The 22647-nt window shown below is 42.5% G+C and overlaps 1 protein-coding gene across 3 annotated transcripts in view; it reads left to right on the top strand.

The window, feature by feature from the left end:
• The window catches only part of PDZD2 (PDZ domain containing 2), a 138663-nt gene that overhangs the window by 90870 nt on the left and 25146 nt on the right, over positions 1-22647 (top strand). For all 3 annotated transcript variants that reach the window (XM_039709869.1, XM_039709868.1, XM_039709865.1), the window contains 9 exons: positions 7792-7903; positions 9797-9945; positions 10604-10723; positions 13229-13343; positions 15141-15214; positions 15371-15584; positions 16619-16736; positions 19184-19316; positions 22188-22269. In XM_039709869.1, coding sequence (XP_039565803.1) covers positions 7792-7903; positions 9797-9945; positions 10604-10723; positions 13229-13343; positions 15141-15214; positions 15371-15584; positions 16619-16736; positions 19184-19316; positions 22188-22269 — 1117 coding nt within the window. The remainder of the gene's footprint in view (positions 1-7791; positions 7904-9796; positions 9946-10603; positions 10724-13228; positions 13344-15140; positions 15215-15370; positions 15585-16618; positions 16737-19183; positions 19317-22187; positions 22270-22647) is intronic.

Here is a 22647-nt window from a genome sequence, read left to right as displayed (position 1 = left end):
GTCTCAACACAGGCTGCAGAAACACAGCTCACTCCTCAAACAGCACTGCAAGGCTGGGAGAAAAGCAAGAAAAATATTTTCCTGGCAGAAATTTGCTTAGCAATGAAAGGCTTTACTTCGGGGGTAGTGGGGGGGGGGCGGTGAGGGGAAGAAATTGAAGAGCCTGATGTGGGGCTTTTTTATGTACTGGGAAGTGTTCAACAACTCTTTTCCTCTTTATGGTGATGACTGGCAATGTTTGCAGATCCTGCCCTGTGCCCCATCACTCTGGGAAGGGCAGGCAAGGGCAGGGTCCAGCTGTACCTTGGCATGGCTCACAGCTGCTGCTCAGCTGTAAATGCTGAATTTCTTGAAAGTCTGGCTGTACTGTACCTTTCTTTATACTATACTACCTGAGATACAGTATATGTCTATATGTCCAGCATATAGATGGGTCTGTGCCCCTGCCCTTCCCTCATGCTGTGGCTCCTGGGTCCTACAGTGGCTCCAGAAGCAGGTTTTCAGAGTAAATATAGTTAGGAATTTGGGCAAGAGAAAATGGCTAAATGCTTGGAGACCAAATCTCAGTCACAGTATGTGTTGTTTCTAGGAGACCTATCACATTAAAATACGCAATTGCAGTTGGACTTGTTGCAGGGGTTGCTCAGCAATGGGCTGGTTGTGGTGGTGTGACACTGGTCAGGGCTGGGGGAAGGTGTTGGCACACATCACATGAGCTGAGGGAGAAGGAAGAGTGCCAAAAGGCCTCCAGGGGTGCAGTGTCACTGGATTACTGAAAAACATTACAATGTTTTTCACACATTATAAAATTCACCTGTCAAGGAGACATTAACGTTCTTCATATCAGGAGGGAGCTCCTCAAAGCACTCCTATCGTTCCCTGTGCCTGGCTCCCAGCCCTTCTGGGCCTTTTCCTACTGCTTCTGTCTTAAAGGCAAAGACCAGAAGAGAAAACTCTTTCACCCAGGGTCCAGTAATTCAAGGGTTCTCTGTAGACGTGATGCTATCCACAAATCATGAATACCTCTTGTTGCTTGGGCTGGTGGAACATAACCTTTCTTACTTGACCTTAAATAACAGTGTGGACAATGCCCAGAGTTACAATCTTTGCTCTTCCCATGTGATATATTTGAAAGCCGAGTCAGCAGAGTAATAGAAACACAAGTTTATCTCCAGTACAGGTTCTGCATCGTCTTTGTTTTTGTGAATGAGGGCTTTTCCCATAAAGCATCAGATACAGTACAGCCTGTCTCTCGTTTGGCTGTTTGGATAACTGCCCAGTTTTGAAGGAGATGAACTGCCTTCAACAAGCTAAAAATAACACCCTCATGGCACTGGAACAAGAGAAATGCTGTCACAGCCATGCAGTTCACATACATTAGCAGAAGGCTGATACTCAAGAATTTTTGAGTTAGTGTGAATGTCTCAGAATCACATCTGCAAATTTTTGACCGTGTGCACTGTCCAATCTTGGTTGGAATCAGGTAAAAATAATTTGTGATGTGCTGTGCAGCATCTGTAATGTATGAGGCTTCACTTGAAGATGCAGGTATGAAAGACACTTCATCCAGGTATGAAAGACAATTCTTACATATTCCACATCTTCTTGTATACTTAGGATGGTATAAAATGCCAGTTTGGAGCTGAAATCCAAAGCTTCCACCAGTGGTGTCATGGGAACGCTCTCTGCAGCTGTTGGTTGACGTCGGTATTAAGAAGGTCTTGTTTCATTCTCAGGAGAGCTGTTTATTTTGAGGAGTGATTATTGCATATTTTGTCCTTCACTGGGAATTAAAAGATTGTCATTAAAAAAAAAAAAGGAAAGAAAAAAAGATAAGCAATTTATTGTTTGTTATGATGTAAAGGTTCCAGATTTGCAGTAAGCTGTGAACTGAGCACGTATTTAACAAAATAATGGAGTAGCTGAACCAGCTTTCACACTGCTTGAGTTCCATGTTTGTCATACATTCATGGAATCCCTTAGGTCTCTGCTGTTTACTAAGACTGGTCTTCTGGGATCTCTCTGCAGCACATAGAGACATCTCGTGGGCAGTGACTAAACTGCATGGAAAGCATGTGTCCTGCTTTTTTTGTGTTTTGGGGGGAAAAAAGGATGAAGCATGAAAAAGAGAACAGCAGGGATCTGTTTGTGTGCATTGGATTCCCTTTAGCTCAAAAGCTGTTTCTAGTGGAAAATCATAATGTACTGCAGAAGAAGAGTAATCTTGTCCAAAAAGGATTGGGAACTGTTTTGTTGGGAGCATTTTACTGTTTCCAAGGCATGTGTTGTCTGCGATATGTGTTTCTTGGAAAACATAACTGTGTTAGCCATTTCCTGCATTTCTTCATATTTAAAAGGATATTTTTTAGAATTTTTTTCTCCTCAAAACATTATGAATAATTTTAGTGGCTCTTTGGATATCTGAAAATGAAGTGTGCTTTGCTTAGCTGCAGCTCTGACCAGTGAGTCATTGGAGCCAGCACAGCTGGGACCCTGCTTCATCAACAACCTGCCAGCATCCTCTAAACAGTGGTCAACACATGGAGGCTCCTGGTGTCAAACACATTCAAAAAAGGTTTTGGAGCATCTTGCAAAAAATAAATATAACATTACAGAGGATGAGAGTAGCTCAGCTCTGCCACAGTGCATTTCTGTTTACAGAGTGGGCATAGGCAGATACCATTACAGAGGATGAGAGTAGCTCAGCTCTGCCACAGTGCATTTCCAGTCTGTTTACAGAGTGGGCATAGGCAGATATTGCTGATATCTTTGTGCTGGTGAATGTCAGGTTTTGTTTCTTGTGCAGGTTTGTGCATGATTCTACTCTTGTATATCTACTCTGTATCTACTCTTGTGTATCTACTTTGTAGATTTTGAGAAGAGACATAAAAATAATTGTTGGGGGTTTGTGCCTACTGAAGTGAATAGTAATTCCCTGTCTAGCAACTACTGCATTGTACTGTAGGCTTAGGGTCGCTTTTGAGTGCAGGCTTTTCATAAAGTGGCAGACTAGACACCACTTTAAAAGCTTTTGTTTTGTTTATTTGGCATTTCCACCTATTCAGAAAGCTGGGCAGCTCCAGTTCTTTACTGTTTATCAGATTTCCTAATCTCTTGCTGCACATGAACCAACAGTTTTCCAACACTTTCTATAAAATTAAGTAAAGGAGGGCTTGGGTTCCTGTTCCCTTTGGCTGGGCAGGAGGAAGTATGGGCTGCTCCTGGTGTTACCAATATGCATATTTCCCAGGTGAGCTTCTGGGAAAGGTGGTGGAGGAGGCTTTGCTTCACCAGTGCTGCCAAACACAGCCCAAATTTGAGCCCTCCCGAGGCCTCCCTGGTAAATGTGCAGAACTACTGTCTGCCTTGTCAGTTTTGCGCCAGAGGAGCAACCAGGGCACTGGTTTTTATAGAGGTGCCAGTTCAAGACACTGAATTAGTGCTGACCTGAAGGTGATGTTCCTTCTCTTTACCTCCATCCCTGGCTCCAAGTGCTTCTCTGCTTTTGTGTCATGAAAGAGAGGAGCAGCAATACAAGTGTCCTTGGAAGAGGGGACTCCTCTAGCTTGCACCAAAAATTGCTACATCTGGATTTAATCTGGACTTCTTGTGAGCCCTGTGGTTCAGTTTAGGAAGCTGCCTGAGCTTTGAGATGTACTGTGTTTTGGAAAAATGTCCCTGGGTGCTGCAGCCCCTGATGCAGTGTGTCTCCATTCATCAGCCTCTTTTTAGGATCTGTGCAGCTTTGTACATGCACTAAAACAGAGCAGTAAGGCATGGAAAACTCAGTGCTGTCCAAGGTTAGAAAATCCATGTCCTCTGCATCACTTGCAATGCTAATTCTCGTAAATTATAGTGCTGCAGTTTGTAATTTATCTGTGAGATGGATTCAATTAAAGTGAAAAAGAGCTAATTTAAAAGTGAAGGTATTTTACTTTCTGTGCAAGGCAAAAGGGGCATGTGGAGTTCCCTGCCTAGCAGATACATTTAAGGCTTAAAGCATGCTGTGCCCCATAAAGCAATAAAGTAATTGCACAAATAACTGAAACAGCTAGAATTGTACCAGATCGTGGGAAAAAAAAAATCTTGAAAATTTTTTGAAAGGTTAAGGGCTTTACGGCATCAGCTTCTCTCAAGGGACAGGGGAGAAAGACTTGGTGCAGGGAACAGCAGGTGAAGGTTTGCGTTGGGTGTTTGGGGCATTGCTCTGAAGAGTCTGTGCTGGCTCCTCGTGGAGGCCTCTTGGGTTCCTCCTGATGGCTGCCCCACAGACAGCGGTGTTTGGGCAATTAGTGGTTAAATGTTTGGGGTAGTACTGCTTGAGGAAAAGTTGTCGTGGCCAGAGACCAGGACAGAGAGTGAATGGGACCAGAGAGGATGTGGTGTTTTCCCACTGAACTTGCCCTGGTGCGCAGCCATTCCTCTTTCACATGATTGTTCTGAAGAAGGGCAGTAGTTGTCTTGCTGGTGGACTTGCTTTGCCAGTGCAGGTAGGACAGAATTTGTTATGCTGTAGACTTCTCAGTCTGGTTCTCACTGCTTCATTCCCAAGCCACCAGGATAAACTGGTCTGCATGCTGCTAGCACTCCTCGGCAGAGCCAGCCAGGCTGTGCCGTGGGAATTGGGTGGGCTTGCGGATGGGAAAGGCAGCAGCTGCGGAGCTCTGCAGGGGCAGCAGAAAAGCAGTTTGCTTATTAAATTGTATCAGCCTCTGTATCCAGTCTTGTTTTTGTAGATCAGGTAAGGGATTGCCAAACTGTTTGCGGTTAAACAGTGCAGACTGTCATAATCCTGCTCCCCATCTCACCTAATTAAGAGCCTGGTCACGCTGGAGCTTTGCCGAGGCGAGGAGTCCGAGGGCGGTTGTTCGTTCTGGTGCAGTGCCAGGACCGCGTGTCCCTGATAATGCCGTTTTCCTTCGAAATCAATTGAGATGTCACCGTCACTTGATCCCAGAGCTACTTAATGAACTGGCAAAATGGGCTCTATTTTTAGATCTCCCTTTAAACTACTGTGCATGTTAAAGCTCCTCTTGTCCTTAACACTGGAACAGCATTGGGAGGGATTTATTGGTTTAGTTTAATAAGAGACCTACAGGACTGAAATAATAAGCTTCATTTCCCTGAAAGTGAGGAAAATTAAAATGGCATGGTTAAATCTGGGCAGCCACCTCGAGACAGTAAAGCAATATGTTCACGGCCAGAAGGATAAGGTGGAGCTGGGTTTTTCTTCTTGTCCAGGTTATGAGAGATCCAAAGATTACAGACACATGCCTTTGGGGAGTTCTTGCAAGCTTTGTAGATCAGATTTCTAAGTGTTTTCTGAATAGGATAAAACTCCTGGTGGTTTATTAGGCAAGCTCAACAACTTAAAGAATATCTACTTCATTGCAAATATTAGTGTCTTCCCCTATGTGTTTATAATTACTGTCAGAAAAATACTTCTGCTAAAATAAAAAAAAGAAAAAAACAAAACAACAAACAGCCAAACACAGATAATTTAAATGTTTTTTATGACACAGATAATTTACATGTTTTTACTTCCTAATTGTACTCTGAAGCCTGGTTGGATAAACTATAATTTCAGGAAGCTGTTGAGAATGTCTCGGGGCTTTCCCTAGCATTGGTGTTTGCACACATGTGACCTTCTTTGGATCATACATGGGGTTTGAAGTTTGCTATCTGTAGGCTCACAGGCTCCAGGATTGCCATGAGGGGAAAGTAGCCTGAGGTGCACAGTTTTAATACAAGTGGCAATTGTGTCCTGTTTTTCTTCCCACCCCACTAGGTGAAAATGTTGTAGAATGCACTGGTACTTTTCTCTTGTGGCACAGTCAAAATAAAAATCAGCAAAAACCCCAATGTATCAGCAACAAACCAAACTCAAACCCCATGTAGTAGAGGCATAAGATGTACTGAATAGGTCGCCCTTGCACCTGGGCTCAGGGTGGAAATTGGCCCTGGCAGAGATGATTTCAGCATCACTTTGTACAATGCTACAAACGATGTAATTTTTTTCACCTCTCCTGTGAGCTGGAGGAAGTGGTTCAGTTTTGGCCTGGCAGCAGTGCGGTCTTACCAGGTACAGCTGCCCATATCCATGCAGACTGTGAAAACCAAACAGCTCTACAGCTCCATACTCGATCTGTGGTGTGCTAAGCTCCAGAAAAGTCAGATTAGACCCATCCCCATCTGCTGGATGCCTAAAGCATGCCAGCAAAACTGGCTGCTTTAGGGAGACATTAGTCTTGTTTTTCTTCATCTCTGTGCTTCACATGTTTTCGCACCACAGTTAGCACTAGCCCTGTGCACCAATTGATTTGTACACCTGTAAGACCACCATACGATTTTTGTGTCTGTGCAAATAATTTCTACCCTTCTGCAGGGGAGGCACCCTCACTTCGTAAAAAGTGTTCTCACTTGCATGGCAAATTTCAATGTATCTTTGTGAGATCCATGAGGTCCTGTCTCATTTCCATGTGTTTCTGCTGTCTTCTTGGTGTCCCTGGAGTCTCTTGGAAGGAGAGCTTGGGATACTTTGTCTGTGTCCTAATAGCTCGATGGTTTGGGTTTCTTAGGTGGGGTTTTGTATCTGATGTCTTACATATCTTCTGGAATCAGGCCCTCATCAGGGTGACCAAATCACAAGTGCTGCTTTTTTTTCAGACTGATGAATGAATCGGATGGTTCCAAGTTTACATGGAGCTGTGAGCTGTAAAGCATTTGATGCTGGAGATGGACTTTAAAGTAGTTGCTGCAATGCCTTGGAAAATCAACAACTACTAGCTAGGATGTAGCTAGTGTGTAAATTAAGTGTAGCTGTTCGTGTTGAAGGGGAAGAAATAAAAAGCAGTTCCCATTCCAGCTTCCTGTTTCTGCCAGTTTTATGTTTTCCTGAAGTTTCTACTGTTCAAACTGAAATCACGAAGTCTAGACTTTGCACAAAAGATAAACTTTGGCTTTGTTGGCTTGGGTATAAGGGGGACTGGGGGATGGGAGGCAGGCTGTGGGAAAGACTGACATTTTTGAGATTGAATAGCAGAAGCAGAAATTATTTTTACAGGAAAGCATTTGGCTGCTTGGGTGGGGTTTTTTAAAACTGATTTCCAGCAGTTCACCAGCACCTTCCAAAATGCAGGGGCTGGGCAGAGCCTGCCCATGGGCAGTTCTGCTTGTCCATGAGCACAGGAGAGCAGGAGGCAGAGGACATGTGGCCGTGCTGCTTACCTTGTTACTTGGCGTCCGGGCAAACACAGTCGGTAAAGAGACTCCTCCTGTCCTGGTGCATTTACTCAGGGTTGTGGGGTTGTGATTCAACCTGTAAATTTTAAATGCTCATTTCCAGGCTTTTAAAGTGCTTAGCTGTCATAACTTTCTGTTAAATAAGCTTTTCATCATCAAGCATTGCATTGGTGCTCAGCAGACACTAACAGTAAAATAATGCTTTTTAAAAGTAGTTTTCTCTATGAATATGTGATGTCTCTGGAAGCCTGCAGAGCAGCACAAATGGGAATAAAAGCTAGAATTTTGTTCAAATACATGCAGAAGCAACTGAGCGAGGTGCCATGGAGTGCTGGATGCATTCTGGAGGCATTAGTGTCTTGCAGAGGATGCAGGACCATAATGTCCAAAGGCATTACAAAAAATTACTTACAGAAAATACTTAATACAATGACATGTTTTGGAAAGAAAGATGACATGCAATGGAATTTTCTGTCCCATAAGCACAAGGAGAAAGATGTCATCAACGTCTCTGGTTTCCAATAACTTTTTTTTTTAAATTTCTTTTAGGTGATGGAAACTGAGAAGTCTCAAGATCCAGCTTGTGCAGAAGTGTCCAAAGGAAACAATCAGACTTCAGCTCTGGCAAGTGGCATACTGAAATACAGAAGTCGATCTCAAGGTAAAGCTGGACTTACAGAAGAGAGCAGTTGTAGATTTTTTATTGTAGTGTATTTATTTTAATTCTCTAAAAGTGAGATAGGATTTCTTTGAAGTCATATTAGTTTATTTTGGAAGGAAAATCCCATCTGTTGCATTCAGCCTCCTGAGCTGAGCTACTGTAGGAACAGAAATATTATGCAAATTTTAGAAGTGTCTTGTTTGTTTGTTCATTCCTTTCTCTCTTTTTTTTAATTTGCTTTTGTCTGTATATTTTAGTGTGCTCTGTCAAAATGCCAGTTACAGTGACTAATCCCCTGATTTTCTGTTGCTTTGTCCTCAATTTTTAACAGTAACCTGTGTGCAAAGCTTGATCCTGTTCTCAACTGTAATGCTTTCTGAGGCTCCCTCCCTCCTGTATTCACCCTAATTTCCAATTACTAAGGTATTTTTAGGATACTCCAGGGGATTCCTCTGCCTGTAGTTCCTGAGGCTGTCAGTTGGTGGTCACTGGGGATCCAGACCCTGTTGGCGTGAGTGCTGATGCTCTTGGGCTGTGGGTGAGCCTGGAGCATCCACCAGCTGGACTGCAGCATGAGAAAGGAAGATGCATTTGGAGATGAGCAGAAAGCACAAAATTATAACTGTTCTCCTGAAGAGAGGGAGAACTGATGGGAAAGGGTTAGTTGTAGGTGCCAGGGAATGAAAGAATGCCAGGATGCTGGTCCTGCCAAGATTGCTATCCTGTCTGTGCGCAGCAGCAGCAGCCTGTGTGCCAGGGGAAGGGGAGTTGAAAAGCAGATTCCAATTTCAGATCCCAAAGCAGGGAGCATGTTTAAATTGCGCTCTGGGCAGCGGGTACAAATTCTGCCTATGGATGCGTCAGCAGATTTGCTTTCATACTGAGTGAAAAAAAGCAGCTGCCCCAGCTCTGTGCTCCATCCCTCCCTGCCACTGGCAGCGATGCTCACAAAGCCTCCAGGCAGGAAGGAGGTGGCAGAAAATGTGTTTGGGGCTCTCCTGGGCAAATTTTCAGTGCATCTACCTCACCTGATGACTCCCTGTTCCTGGGATACAGATAGGGAGGATGAAAGGAAATCAGAGCTGTTGCTCTCCGTGGCAGCTCCAGCCTAAGGCTGGTTTAAAGTAATCTGAAATCCTCATCACAAAATGCAGCTTGTGCAAATTCAGCGTGTGTCTTGGGTTTTCATCTGTAAAATAGGGGTTAATGGCCCTTCCCTGTGTGGTGTGGAAATGACAAGGATAAATGTGCGGGAACTGCTGTGACTGGGGATTCTGCAGGGACCTTGGAGAAAATGAGAATTGGAGGAGCCCTGTTGTGAGGAGTAGGATACTCTGTGGCTAATTACAGGATGTCCTTCAAGACAAATAATTCTGTTACTTACATGAACTCTGCACTCCTCTCTTAAAGACAACTAGAATTGTTGCCAAAAGGAAAGAAAATAGCATTTTTTGGCACATTTTTACTTTTTCCATTCCAGAAAAAATTCCCTCAAAGTGACATGACACCTCCAGAAATGAATACTGCTACAGTGTCAGGTCTTTTAATTTTAAATACATGAAGCTTGAGAGCTTAGTGCACTGGCAAGTGCCATTGGGTGTGAACAGATGAATTTCTTTCCTGTCCCTGAGCTACCGACTCAATTATCTTCTGCTTTTCCTTAATACCACAAGTTCAGTATCAATGAAAGATTGCAGAAAACCTATGACAGCAGGAAAAGGTCTTGGTTGAGTGTGATCGACACTGGTTTCCAACTGCCTGGCTGGGAACTGTGTAGTATTGTTTTAAGGCACTTTAATTTGGGATTTGCAGGAGGTGGTTATTGCCTGCTGGTGAGAGAGGCTAAAGCAGCTCTCAGATGTTGCAGGATGTGTTTCTGTGGTTTTTTTTTAGGTGCCGGATCCCGCTTGGAGTCTGTGGGAGAAGATGATGAGCTGACGGTGGAAAATGGTGAATCAAATTACGAAATAGCAGTGAAATATTCCCGGGGTGGAAGAAAGCACTCTCTGCCCCAGCAGCTGGAGTCAGCAGGAGCCAGACAGGTGAGCAGGAAGGCAGAGCTGGCTGTGAGCACCTCATGGTGCTCGGTCCTATGGCATCTGCCTGAAGCTCATAGAAGTGGGCGAGGGTCATAAAACAGGATCACATAGGTACATCATGGGACTGAAAGCAGGCCTGGACACCAAATTGGGATGTGTTGGCCACCTGTGGAGAGCTTCTTTGAGTGTTGTAAAGGAGAGTACTGCTTGCTTGTGGCCACAAGGTCCTAAGGCTGTTCATCGTAGGAGTTGCAGTTCTAGAGGTCTGAGGACTTAAAAAAAAATTCTAAAAAATCTCTAATGCTCTTTATTTTAAGTATTTTTAAATGTAGGCCTTTCCCTTCTCCTTTCCTTTCTCTTTTTTTTTTTTTTTTTCTTAGCAAAGAGGACTTGAGTATATCATGAGGTTATTGTAATCCTTTTAATTTAAATTATGACTGATACATTTTCAAATTATTCTACTGTGCAAAATGTGGGAAAATTACTGTGGCAAGATTCTCTTTGATTGTAGTGAGCTGGGGTTTCATCCCTTGAACATTTCTCTGAATATATCTCTTAAGATGCTGCATCACTCTCCCTGACACATGCAATTTTCCCGGTATGACATCTGCAGTCTCTGTGCCAAGCAATCAGAGCAATTATCCTTGTTTGTTGATGTTAGGACTACCATATTGTGAAGAAATCCACCCGTTCCTTCAGTGCTGCCCAGGTGGAATCTCCATGGAGACTGACGCAGCCGTCCATCATTTCCAACATTGTCCTGATGAAAGGGCAAGGCAAGGTGAGGATTTCTGCATGTTTCTCACTTGTAGCCAGAGCTGGCATTTAAGAGGCGTCTCCTGTACTTCCAGCTGCTCTCAAGGTACCTGGTAATAGTGCTAATGATGAACAAATCCCATTTCCAAACATAAATGCCAAAGTTACACCTGCAAAATACAGGGGATGTGATGTTCATGTTGTCCACTTGACACAGGGTGGCTTTCATTTTGGTTTGGTGCATCTTGCCGTTACTGAGATATCAAATATTTATAATGGATCTCTAAATATGTATGTTTATGCAAAGTCAGTGCAGCTACAGAACAGTACCTGTTCACATGTATATTTATGGACAAGCATATTTTCCCTCTGTGGAATCTGAATGCATTTAAAAAAAAAAAAATTACTGAAAATTAAGCATTAAACCTGAAGACAGGTTACTGGCTGATTGCTTCTCTGAGAGCACTGAATTCATGGGTCAAAGAGTCATCTTCTCTGCCCCAATAATGTGTTTACACACTTGCTAGATGCCAGCTGGCTGAATGCTAAGAAAAAATAGAGAAGCATTAACCTAGGTATACATTGTTTTCCCTAATCAAATCCGTGCTAGTATTGGAGCTGTCATTTAAATATGCTAAAAATATGCATGTCCTTTTGTGAAATAGTCTTCAAAGTCATCAGATGGATTTGTTTTGGACTAAGAAGATTTGTTTTGACTTTCAAGCTCAAATGCAAAACTAATTCCTTGTTGTGCTTTATGTTAGAAAAAGAGTTAGAAATAGTTACTTCTATGGGTAGACTGGCTCACAGTTGCTTTAACTTTCCTTGGTTTAGAAGCTGTGGGTCTTTCATGATGAGCAAATGTTTCTTCATTTCTCATGTATTTATTTTTTTACTCTGTTTTCCTCTTGAAATTAGATTATTTCTCCCCCTGGGATAAGCCATCCTCTCCTGCCTTTCTGTATTTAGCTCCAAGATTTTAGGAAGCAGCTGAGAGAATGCAGACCCTAGACATTATGAACCACCTAAAGCAGCTGCCATTTTGTGTGCCTTCCATCCACCTCATGGACAACCTCCTCTCTTAGGGATTGCACCTTGTACAGTTTGTGGAGTAGTGCTCAATTTATTATCCCTATGCAGACCTGGGAGTCAAAATATTTCTCCACAGAGTTGCGGTGTTGGTGGCAGGGAGCCCAGGGTTTGCCTTTAGGTTTGCATCCCGATGTGCAAGGGGTGGTTTCCTGCTGTGGAGTGGCAGTATTGTCTGGGAAGGTGAGCTAGTGTAGGAACTACTGTACTTTGCAAACATATTTCTCCCAACCTCCTATGGGCCAGGAGCTCTCCTGTATCCAGGCACGGGAGTGCCAGGAGCCTCCTGCCTTCTGTAGGTTGATTTCCAGTTGGTAATTGCACAGGGCTGAACAGTTACTGGAGTTATTTTGTTCTGCACAAGGGAGCTAAGTTGCTTTCCTCTCCAGAAATCAGTAATGTTTTACCGAGTTACTGGACTTGGTAAGTTACTAGACTTGTGGTGGCCTGCTCTGTGTTCATGTAGAGAAATAAAAGACCTGATTGTTGTGCTGCTTTGTAAACTCAGTGCTTGCCCTGGCAGCATCCCTCAGCTGCCCAAGGCAATAATAATGTCCATGGCTTCAGATCACTAAAGCATAACAGTTCTCCACATCCTTTGTCCACCTGGTTGGTGACTTTTCCCTTTATTCTGTAAAATGCATGAAAAGCAGTGATAAGAGGGGAAATATAGGAAAGGGTTGTGGACCAAGGAAGTGATTTGTCTGGGAAATAACTCAGCTGAAGGGGGAGAGGTTCATTTTGCTGTGTTCATCAGTTCTCAGGTCAGCTTTGCGAGATGGTCCCATAGCCTGCTGGGGTAGTGCAGGGGTAACAGCTAATGGATGGAGCCCTGGGGAATCTATTGATCTAGATTTATTTAAATACAACGTGATATATGTCTCCAGAATAATTAAAAATGTACGTGTGAGTGGTAGCCCCCACATGCCATTCTCCTTTCAGCTACATTCCTGACATTGCAGCACTGACCTTATGTCATGTTCTGAAGCTTTTCTTCTTCCTGAGGAAATGTAGGATCTGTGACATAAGAGAAACCTATAGTTAATCCTGGATATAGATCTCAGGGGTAGGAACTGACTGTCTGTTACTTCAGAATGAATGTGTTACTGATTTTAAAATGGGAAATATATTGACCCCATGTTTTGAAAAAACACAAAATATTCTCAGAGTTTTTGCTATATTAGCTTAGGGTGCCTGCTTCTATATTTTGGGCTGATGTGTGTGTTGATAATGGAGTGAAAGTAAATGAGGAAGTGGAATGAGAGAGTAAGTTGGCCAAACCATTCATCAGAAGATTTTAGGTTTTCATCTTTCCCTTGTCTTGTACATTACTGGCAGTCTTTCTCACACAGATGATACAGAGTAAGGTGCCAGCTGTGTGTCTTCTCCTCTCTTTTCTGTAGGAAAAGAGAAAATCTCTTCAAATCTCTTCTTTCTGTAGGGTCTTGGATTCAGCATTGTGGGAGGTCAGGATTCTGCTCGTGGACGAATGGGGATTTTTGTGAAGACTATATTCCCAAATGGAGCAGCTGCTGCTGATGGAAGGCTTAAAGAAGGTATGGTAGAGAGAATCCAACTTCACGTAAACAACCACAGTGGGATATTATTTCAGTCTACGAGGAAAATTCAAGTACAGCTATGTTTAGGCACCTGGCCAGGAGCAAGAGGCTATGGAAAATGTAAAATTCCCTGTTAGTTCATCCTGTGGAAGATCATTTATGGCAATTAACCTGACTGTATTTCATATTGAGAAGGGGAAACTACAGAATAGTGGTGGCTGCTTTGTTTTCCTCTTTCTCTTTCATGAACTTTATTTGCCCAAAGAGCAAGCTTCAATTCTCCAGTTGGAGAGGGTCAGTGACACCAGGAAAATATAGGTAGCCAACAACATCTGTCTTAAAGATGCTGGATTGGGAAGGCATTATATAAAAGGATGTGTCTGGGAGAGGCTCTTTTGATCCCTTGTACTCTCTAAGCCTCCTGCTATGATTTTGAGTGGACAAGAGTCATAAGCACAAAAAAACCCCAAAAAACAAACACACAAAAACAACAAAAACCAAAACAACAACAACAACAAACCCCAAAAAACAACAACAAAAAAATTTAAAAAGAAGCATGGGATTGGCAGTAGATCACCCTGGTTAGAGAAGGAGATATAGCCAGATCTTATTACTGCTTTTCCAGTCTTGGTGTCTGAGTTGAATCATAGCCTGCTCTGTGTGTGCTATGCTGTGGCCTGAGTGCTGTGACACAGCATTCTGACGACAGACAGACTCTTTAGTGTTGAAATTACAAAGTGACCATGAGTTTTCAGTAGTGGTTTATAACCCTTCTACAGGGGTTGTGTTACTTTGGTTCCGTGGAAAGCTGCTCCTGTGTTGCTTCTCTCAAGCTGCTCCTGTGTTACTTCTCTCCTCATATCCTCATTCCTCTCTTTCTGTCTTATCACACTTGTTGTATTTGAGGCTGCTTTTGGTGCCAACTCTCACACTTGCTGCCAGAGGGAAGCTCGCATCCCTGCATCATAGGTTGTGCACTTGCTGTGGGAAGCCAATAAGTAGCAGCTGTCCTATAAACCCAGCAATCATTTGCAGGCTATTCATAGCTTGAAAATTCTTCTTTTTATTTTTTTTCCTTTACTGAAGCTAGAAAGGAGAGGAGGGATAGACTTAGCTGACTGTATTGCCCCTTGTAATTTTGCACAGACGCACGTAAAATTGCAGGAAGTGGGTCTGGATCATGCTGACCCTCTTTTTTGTAAAATGAAGGTAGATAGCTCAGCTGGGTGTAAGTAGTAAGACCCAGAGCCTGGAAGCTGGTAGAAATCTGACAGGACGTGTTCCTTGAGGTGAAAAAGACATTTGTTGTCACAGCGTGTGGGCTACTACATGCTTCTCTGTCCGCGGGCATTTAGTAAAGGAACACATTTGCTTTCTGCACGTGGATGCAAGGTTAGTTTTCTTGAACAGGCTTTGAAGTGATGTGCTGTAGTGTTTCACTTAGTTCCTCATTTCTCCTGTTAATGCTTACAAAAGAAAGGCAATTTTATAGTACATTTGGATTATACCTCATGTCATAATAATTTTCAGACTTCAGTTAAAATCCACAGCATTTTCAGCTTGTTTTTGGGAATGGGAATGCCAAGTTCAGAATCTCTGCTGAAGAACAGTTTTTACTTTGGTAATCCATCACTAATAACTTGTAGAGACATTAGTACAAGTGAGGACAATAAAAGGCTTTTTATTGGATAGTTAACTGAAATACAGTAGTGGATCACCTCATGTTCAGGAAGGATGTTTTAAATCTCCATAGTCTTTATATTGCTGACCTCATTTTCTGTATCTATTTACCAGGGGATGAAATCCTGGAAGTTAATGGAGAGTCTCTGCAAGGACTGACCCATCAAGAGGCCATCCAGAGGTTTAAGGTAACGTGGATGTAGCACTGAAGAGATTCATGCTCCTCTTCACTCATTGCCATCTCCTACCCTCAGCTTGATCCTCCTGCACTGCCACGGGTTACCGTGTGCAGGTTTAGAGACGAATGTTGGTCACCTCACAGTGCTTCTGTGCTGTCTCTGCAGCAACTCAAGAAGGGCGTGGTGACGCTGACGGTGCGCACGCGGCTGCGCAGCCCCAGCCTCACGCCCTGCGTGACGCCCACCCTGCTGAGCCGCTCCAGCTCCCCCAGCGCCAGCGTGCCCGTCCCCGGCCTCGAGGAGCCCGAGGGCTCCTCCTCCAGCCGCAAAGGACCCGGCCCCAAGGACAGGATCGTCATGGACGTGACCCTCAATAAAGGTGAGGGTCCATCGAAACGGTCTGGGAGAGCAAATCTCTGCTTCTTAGGGGAGTTTTTGGGAATAGGTTAGAGATGCTTATGCCTGGTGCATCCAAGTATGACATGGGACTAGTGCCCTAGTACTAGTACCTTCTAATGCAAAAATTTCTGAAGAGTTCCCCTTTCTGCATTTTGCTTTTCCAGAATGGCTCTTATGGCTAGCACTCAGTGTCCACGCTGCTGAAAGAAGGAGACTGTGAGATACCAGGCAAAATGTAAATCAACCTTGTGACAGCCCAAGAGGCTGTGACCTTCCTTAAGGGGCATCTCCGGGGAAGGCAAAACTGCACAGTGTTGAAAAGTTCCCCGATAACTTGTTTGAACTCCTCTGTGAGGGTTGCTCTCATTACTAATAATTGCTCATTATAAACTTAAAGCATATGTTATATGTGGTAGACAAATATGCCTATTTTTAAGACTTATAATATAATGATTTTAAAGGTTGGATTAAAAATTTTGAGAGAGAATGTAAGGTGTCCAGTGATCCCTACAACAAGGGTGTTGTTACCTGAAGGAAAGCAGAGGTGAAAGTGGACAGAGGTGACCATTGAACCAGAGATAATGCCTTACCTTCCTTTGTGCTTATTTGCTGAGAAGTGCCATACAGATATTTAACAAAGGAGGGCAATACAATTGGCAGCATCTTCTGTGCTCATGTTTTCTGCAATAATTTTAAGTGACATCCTGATTGGATTGCTGCCTCTCCTCCTTTGTGCCATGGACCAGATCAGACCTTGTGCGATATTTCCAGGAGGTTCCCACGGTGCACAGAGTATTTTCTGAGATACATCAATCTCAGAAAACAGTCAGGATCAGCTATTTTCAATCCTGATTTCCACTTGCTGGTCTTAGCTTCCTGACTGACTGCACCTAAGGCCAGCCTTGAAACAATGACACGAGTCCTGAACTCCGATGGGATGTGGGAACACAAACACTTGTGTGTCCTTTGCGATTACGATCTGCCACGTTTCTTTGTACTTCTTGTTTTTCACAGAGCCAGGGGTTGGGCTCGGCATTGGTGCCTGTTGTCTCACGCTGGAAAACAGTTCACCCGGGATATACATTCACAGCCTGGCCCCAGGATCAGTGGCTAAAATGGATGGCAGATTAAGGTTGGTTAAAGCAGAAACATGCTGGTGTCATTTTTACAATAAAATCGATTGAGATTTTGTTTTCACCAATTGGTTCATGTAGCAGGGAGAAAATTTATGCTTGAGAGTTCACCAAAAAGAAAACATTTAAGTTAAGACTTTCCAAAGTAGTATTAAATGGTCAGGAAACATTATTCTTTGTTCTGGAAACAGCGTGATCATTTATGTCTGGGTTGTTTGGTTGTTTTTTTGTTGGTTTTTTTTTTTTTAATTCTGTATGCAGAAAGCTGAGCCTAATAGCACCCTTTGAAAAGGAGGAGCAGCAAGAAGTGCAGCCTCATGCTTTTTTGTGAGAGCTACAGCCAGAGACCCCAGACTGGGAGGAAATTTGCAGACCTCTGCTAAAAGCTCAGTCACCTGAAACTCTCCTAAAAAGAGCTGGGATAAATGTTCCTGCAGCTGCCTGTGCCCATGGCTGCAGCAGTGTTTTTTCTCCTCTTACCCTCAGTCTGGTAGGATTGCTGCAGGCTGACCAGCAGCACTCTGTCATGGAGCTGGGATGTGTTTTGGAAGCAGTCATTTCCAGGGTTCCCTTGTGCCTTACATTGGATTAAGTGACAAAAATTTACTTGCTTTTCCTCTTGTGGAGGTTTCATTTTTGAAAACCATTGGAGGAAAGCTTGCCACTTCCTGCATTCCTCCATAAATGCTGATGGGTGCTGGGAGCATAGCTCCAGAGTGGAGACTGTGCTGAAGAGGTGCTGGGACTGTGTGATCCTCTTTTGGTGTGTGGTGTGAGTGCTGGTGCAGAGAGGCTGAGCAAATGCCTTGCTATCACATGGCTAGAAAGTGCCTTCTGTTTCTTGGCTCACCAGGAAAACTGCAATAGAAATTTGATTTCTTGGAATAAGGGAAGAAGATAATTTTATGGTGGCATTGCTGCCAAAACCCTTGAAAGTTCCTATAATATAGAAATGTCTACAGGAGACAGCATTTAATGGTAACTTTCTTTCTTGAAGGCCCCCTTTGGAAAACATTGCAGTGCTGGTTAAGTCTGTATGTAACAGCTGCATTGTTTATTAGGTTTATGTGATTGATTATATCCAGGCACGCTTCCCAGATTTTTAGCTTGCTTCTTTGAGACGTTGCTTCTGCTGTCCCATCAGCAATTTATGGCTTCATAGGCCAAATCTTACAGGGTGGTTTTGATTTTTGGAAAACTTTGTTAATCAAATGTTGGCTTTGCAATGCCAGGGGCGGTTTGAATCCAGCTTTTCTGTATCTGAACTCACTCTCTCAGTCGTGTGGCTATGTAAGTGACTGCATTTGTACAAGTCTAAAGGACAGGCAGAGCAGTGAGATGGTTGCACAACTGATAATTCACCCTTTACTTTCCTGAGCCTGTTCCAGAAGTGCAGCTTACTGAATTGCAATTGTTATTTTGCCTTTGGTGTGTGTACTCATAGTGTCACACGCCACAATGTCATTGTCACAAGTAGTCCAACAAAAGCCAGCAGCAGTAGATTCATTGAGAGGGTCTATTCAAAGCAAATGTTTCCGGAATTATGGAGAATGCTTAATGATATCCCTAGTTCATGATATTTTCTTTTGAATAGTTCCAGATGTCTGAGCACCATAAGCAAGAATTACAAAACTGAGAAAACAGAACTAAATAATCATAGAATCATAAAATGGTTTGGGTTGGAAGAGACATTAAAGATCATCTTGTTTCAAATCCCTTGCCATGGGCAGGGAATCTTTCACTAGGTCAGGTTACTCAAAGCTCCATCCATCCTGGTCTCAAACATATCCAGAGCTTCTCTGGGCAACCTGTTCCAGTGCCTCACCACCCTGACAGTAAAAGAATTTCTTCCTAACACCTGATCTGATCCTGCTCTCTTGCAGTTTCAAGCCATTCTCTGTTGTCATATCACTGCATGTCCTTTTAAATCACACAGTGTGTTTTCCTTTCAGGAGAGTTTTGTTTTCTTTTTTTCTTTTTCCTTTTTAATGGGTTCTCTATGATATTTTTTAACAAATACAGGCTTACCAGGCTCAATCTTTTCCTGGAGTAATTTAATAAACTCATATCTAAATAATGAATTTCTTATCAGTGTTTCTGCTAAGTAATTCAGTATGGTGTGAAGGAACAGCCCATCTGAATCCCATTTTTCCTCTTCTGTGCTCAATAAATATCTGATTGCAGAACTGGAACTGAAGCTTGCTTTCACCCTGGTCCAAATGCAGACAGCTTTACTTGGTTCATTCAACTGAGATTTTTTTCTGAGTCTCCTTTGCGAACTCAAGAGGACTTAAACCATTCACATCACTGGTAGCAGCACCTTCTTTGAAAGTCACGTCTTTTCCAGAACACTTATGTCTTTGAAAAATCTTGGCCATCAGTTGAAAGCACAATTTTTTTTGCATGGAAAGTGGTTGTGATTAGGTGACTCTGTGTCTCTGTGCAGCCGAGGTGACCAGATTCTGGAGGCGGATTCTGTGAGCCTGCGTCACGCAGCATTAAGCGAAGCCTACGCAATCCTCAGTGAGTGTGGACCAGGCCCAGTCAGCCTGATCATTAGTCGTCATCCTAACCCAAAGGTGAGGAGAAAATGAGTGAGTGTATCTGGATTGTTTTCGTCTGGCACGGTAATTTGAGTCTTGCTGTTGGAAAAGCAGCAAATGAAGAAAGTGGCTTTTTCTCGCCATGGCATGTATTGTGCAAGATGTCAGGATTGTAATGATGCTTCCCAGTTTTGTAAGTCATAGCAATGTTGGACTGTCCCCGATGCTTTTCACTTAGTCACCCACTGATCAATTGCATTTTCCTGGAACTGCTTGAATGAAGTGTTCCCATCTTTCCTGGTACTTGGATGAAGTAGCTATGCAAATACAGCACAAGATGTCTTCCTCCTAAAAGTTATTTTGCAGTCACTTTGTCTTTGAGTAGACTATAATTTAGGGCCAGGAATACGTGTATCAACAGCTTGAATTGATCAACTGTAATAAGGTAAAATCTATCCAAAGATCAAAGTTTTCCTTCAGGAATTAAAACGTGAGAATATGGAGCACACTGCTACTGAATCTGTGCAAGGTCAGTTTGGAAATAAGGCTGTATTTACCAAGTAAGTGGTCTCAAGCATTTTTTAAAAATTGATGATAGAAGATGAAAGCCTATTAGCCAAGCTATAGGGAATAACAGCTTCTTTTATTTCAGTATTTCAAAGAATTTCATGAGTGTACAAAACCTTCCTGTTTAAACAGGAATGAAGCTGTAAAAATATTTGCATTAGTGGGTCCAGAAAGCTCTGACTTTTGAACTCATAACTACAAATGGCCTTAATAAAGCCGTATCTAGGAGAACTCAGGTTTCTTATTTTGTAATTAATAGTGTATTTTCTGCTAAATCAAATATACAGTCAACAAACAGTGGCCTACTTGCCGGAGTTTATTATATTTGTTGGCAGGCCTTGTGCTGCTAGAAAGAAAGAGGCTGTGGTTCTTTTAAAGGTAACCACGGTGAGGGTAAGAGTTGGGATTATAGCCTAAGATAACAGAGTTTCTGGTGAGTCTGTGTGCTGTGCTGAACCAAAACAATGGTCAATGTGATTGCATTATTAAGGCTTACAGACTTTTTGGATTGTCTGTAAGAAGCATGAAATAAAAATGCCGTGCTGGAGAGCCTGCCCTTTCTCACGTGTCCCTCTTCTTGCTGTGGTGGGGTCCTGAAAGCTGATGAGTGACCTAACCTGGTGTCTGCTGAAAGGATGAACTGAGTTAAGCTAATTGCTTGGTATTACTCAGTACCAGAGGGAAACTATTAAGTGGCTCCTATTACAGTTTTCCATAAGTGATATTTAAGATGATAACAAATCCTTTGCCAAGAAATGTATGAAAAGCTAAAAGCTGAGCTGGAGAGACCCTAGAGCATTTTTCCAGTACTGAATCCATAATCTTGGCAGTATTGAATCCATAATCTCTCATGGTTGGATCTCTGGAAGAGTGTCTGTATAGGTACCCATATTTATTGTTATGTTACTGTCACCCATTTTCTGAAAGCACTGGGGGATCAATAAATAAGTATCAGTATTTAATTTTATTTCATTTGTAATGTAATAATACAATTGTAATGTAATAATACAAGCAGCATGCTTGTAATAATACCCCAGTGTGCAGACTGGAGTTGAGAATTAACTTGTCCCTTTCCATTTTGAATTGCCTGAGCCATGAAGGATGCTAAACATCAAAGCTGGCAGAATTTGCAGAAGCATGAATTTTTGGTTAACCTTAAAGATCTACTGCAATGTACCTAGGACCTGTTTTAATTCTTGGGATATGTTTTACATAAAGGTTTGTGTTAAGGCCATGGATCATAGTCTAAGGATCTGGTCCATATTCTGCAGGAATTCCCTGTGCCCAGGAGCCCAGGGACTTTAGGTTTGCTGTAAGGTCATGACACATGCTGGAAACAGAGATGTGTTTTTACAAAGGTTCATGTTGTTTTGAACATTTTTATACTTAATTTCTTATTTTATAACACAAAAGATCCACAGTACATTTTGCTGCTGAGTATGTTTGCTTTGGTGTTTTCATGTACTTCCAAAAAAAATACCACAAAATTTTCTTTCTGCTTGTTATTCTGACTGAATATGGCATTTATGCTGTGTTTAAACTGCTGAGTTTGCTTCAGAATCTCTCAAATCTTCATGGTTCAGGAAGACTCAAGTTTGTAGTCTCTATTTATGCTGAATTTTAATTCATGTAAAGCAATGTGCACAGCAAGTATTTTTGACAGAATTAATTTGCTTTCTGTTCTTAAATATATATTCCTGCAGACCAGTTGTTCCTGTATAAAATCATATGTTTTCCAGTAATAAGAATTAAACGTATGGCAGTAATTATGGGCTAAATTAGCAAATATGGTAAACCAGTATTTATTCTTAAACCAAAGAAACATTAATTTCCAATTACTAATTTAGGTTTCTTTTTAAAAGCAAGGATAAAAGAAAATTAAAAAGACAACTAATATTATGGGAAGTCTACTATTCTTCCGGTGGGTTAAGTGTAGAATAGCTTAAGTGTCTGATGTATGCTTGCACAAAGCAGTCTTTGTCTATTTTAAAGTAATATTTTCTCAACAAATCAATACACAGCTTTTAATTGAGTTAAAACTGGACTGTAATAGCTTCATTTGATTTCTTTAAGTCTGGGACTGTTTTATTTGTTTATATTGTGCGTCACTTGAATGCAGTCTTCTTGCAGCTGCCAGGCTTATGCTTCCTGGTTTTTGCAGGAAAGTGGCATGGAGAGAGTCTGAGTCAGGGGACAAGGGCTTAGGAGCACTCAACTAGGTCTTCTTTATTGCATCTTTAAAAATAGTGGCTTATATGAAATGGATGTACTTGTGGTAAGTGGTAAGACTCTTGTAATTTCTTGTGCCCTGTTTGAGCTTTGTCTTCCACCCCACTTCAGGTTTCAGAGCAGGAGATGGATGAAGCAATTGCACGTACTACCCACCGAGAGAGCAAGGACTCCAGCTCCTCTCACGTCACAGGTAGCAGCATGTTCTCTTCTCTAGTGCCTGTTCTCTCACAGATGCAGGAGCATTTAAGGCCGTGCTCTGAAGTCCCCCAGCATTAATATTTTGAGAGCCCTCACGACAGCAGAACAGTGTAGAGAGGAGTATCATCACTCTGTCCACTGCAGAAATTTTAGCACAAATGTCCAGTTCAGATGGATCAGCTCTGCAGCTTATGTAACTTGCTTTTGTTCACTGGGCTGCCATGACCTGAAAGTAGTGTTGTCAAGAGGTGGTTGTGCTGAACATTTTTCAAGGTGAGGGGAAGCACAGTATTCCAGTAGGGAAAGAGCAGGAGGGGTCTACTCCATCTATGTATGCTTGCCCTTAATGGCAAAAAACTCCCAAAAAGTA

Source organism: Passer montanus, unplaced genomic scaffold (genome assembly GCF_014805655.1).
Source record: "Passer montanus isolate IOZ18808 unplaced genomic scaffold, ASM1480565v1 scaffold22, whole genome shotgun sequence".
In the NCBI taxonomy this organism is placed as follows: domain Eukaryota; kingdom Metazoa; phylum Chordata; class Aves; order Passeriformes; family Passeridae; genus Passer; species Passer montanus.
This window is presented reverse-complemented; position numbering and strand designations above follow the sequence as displayed.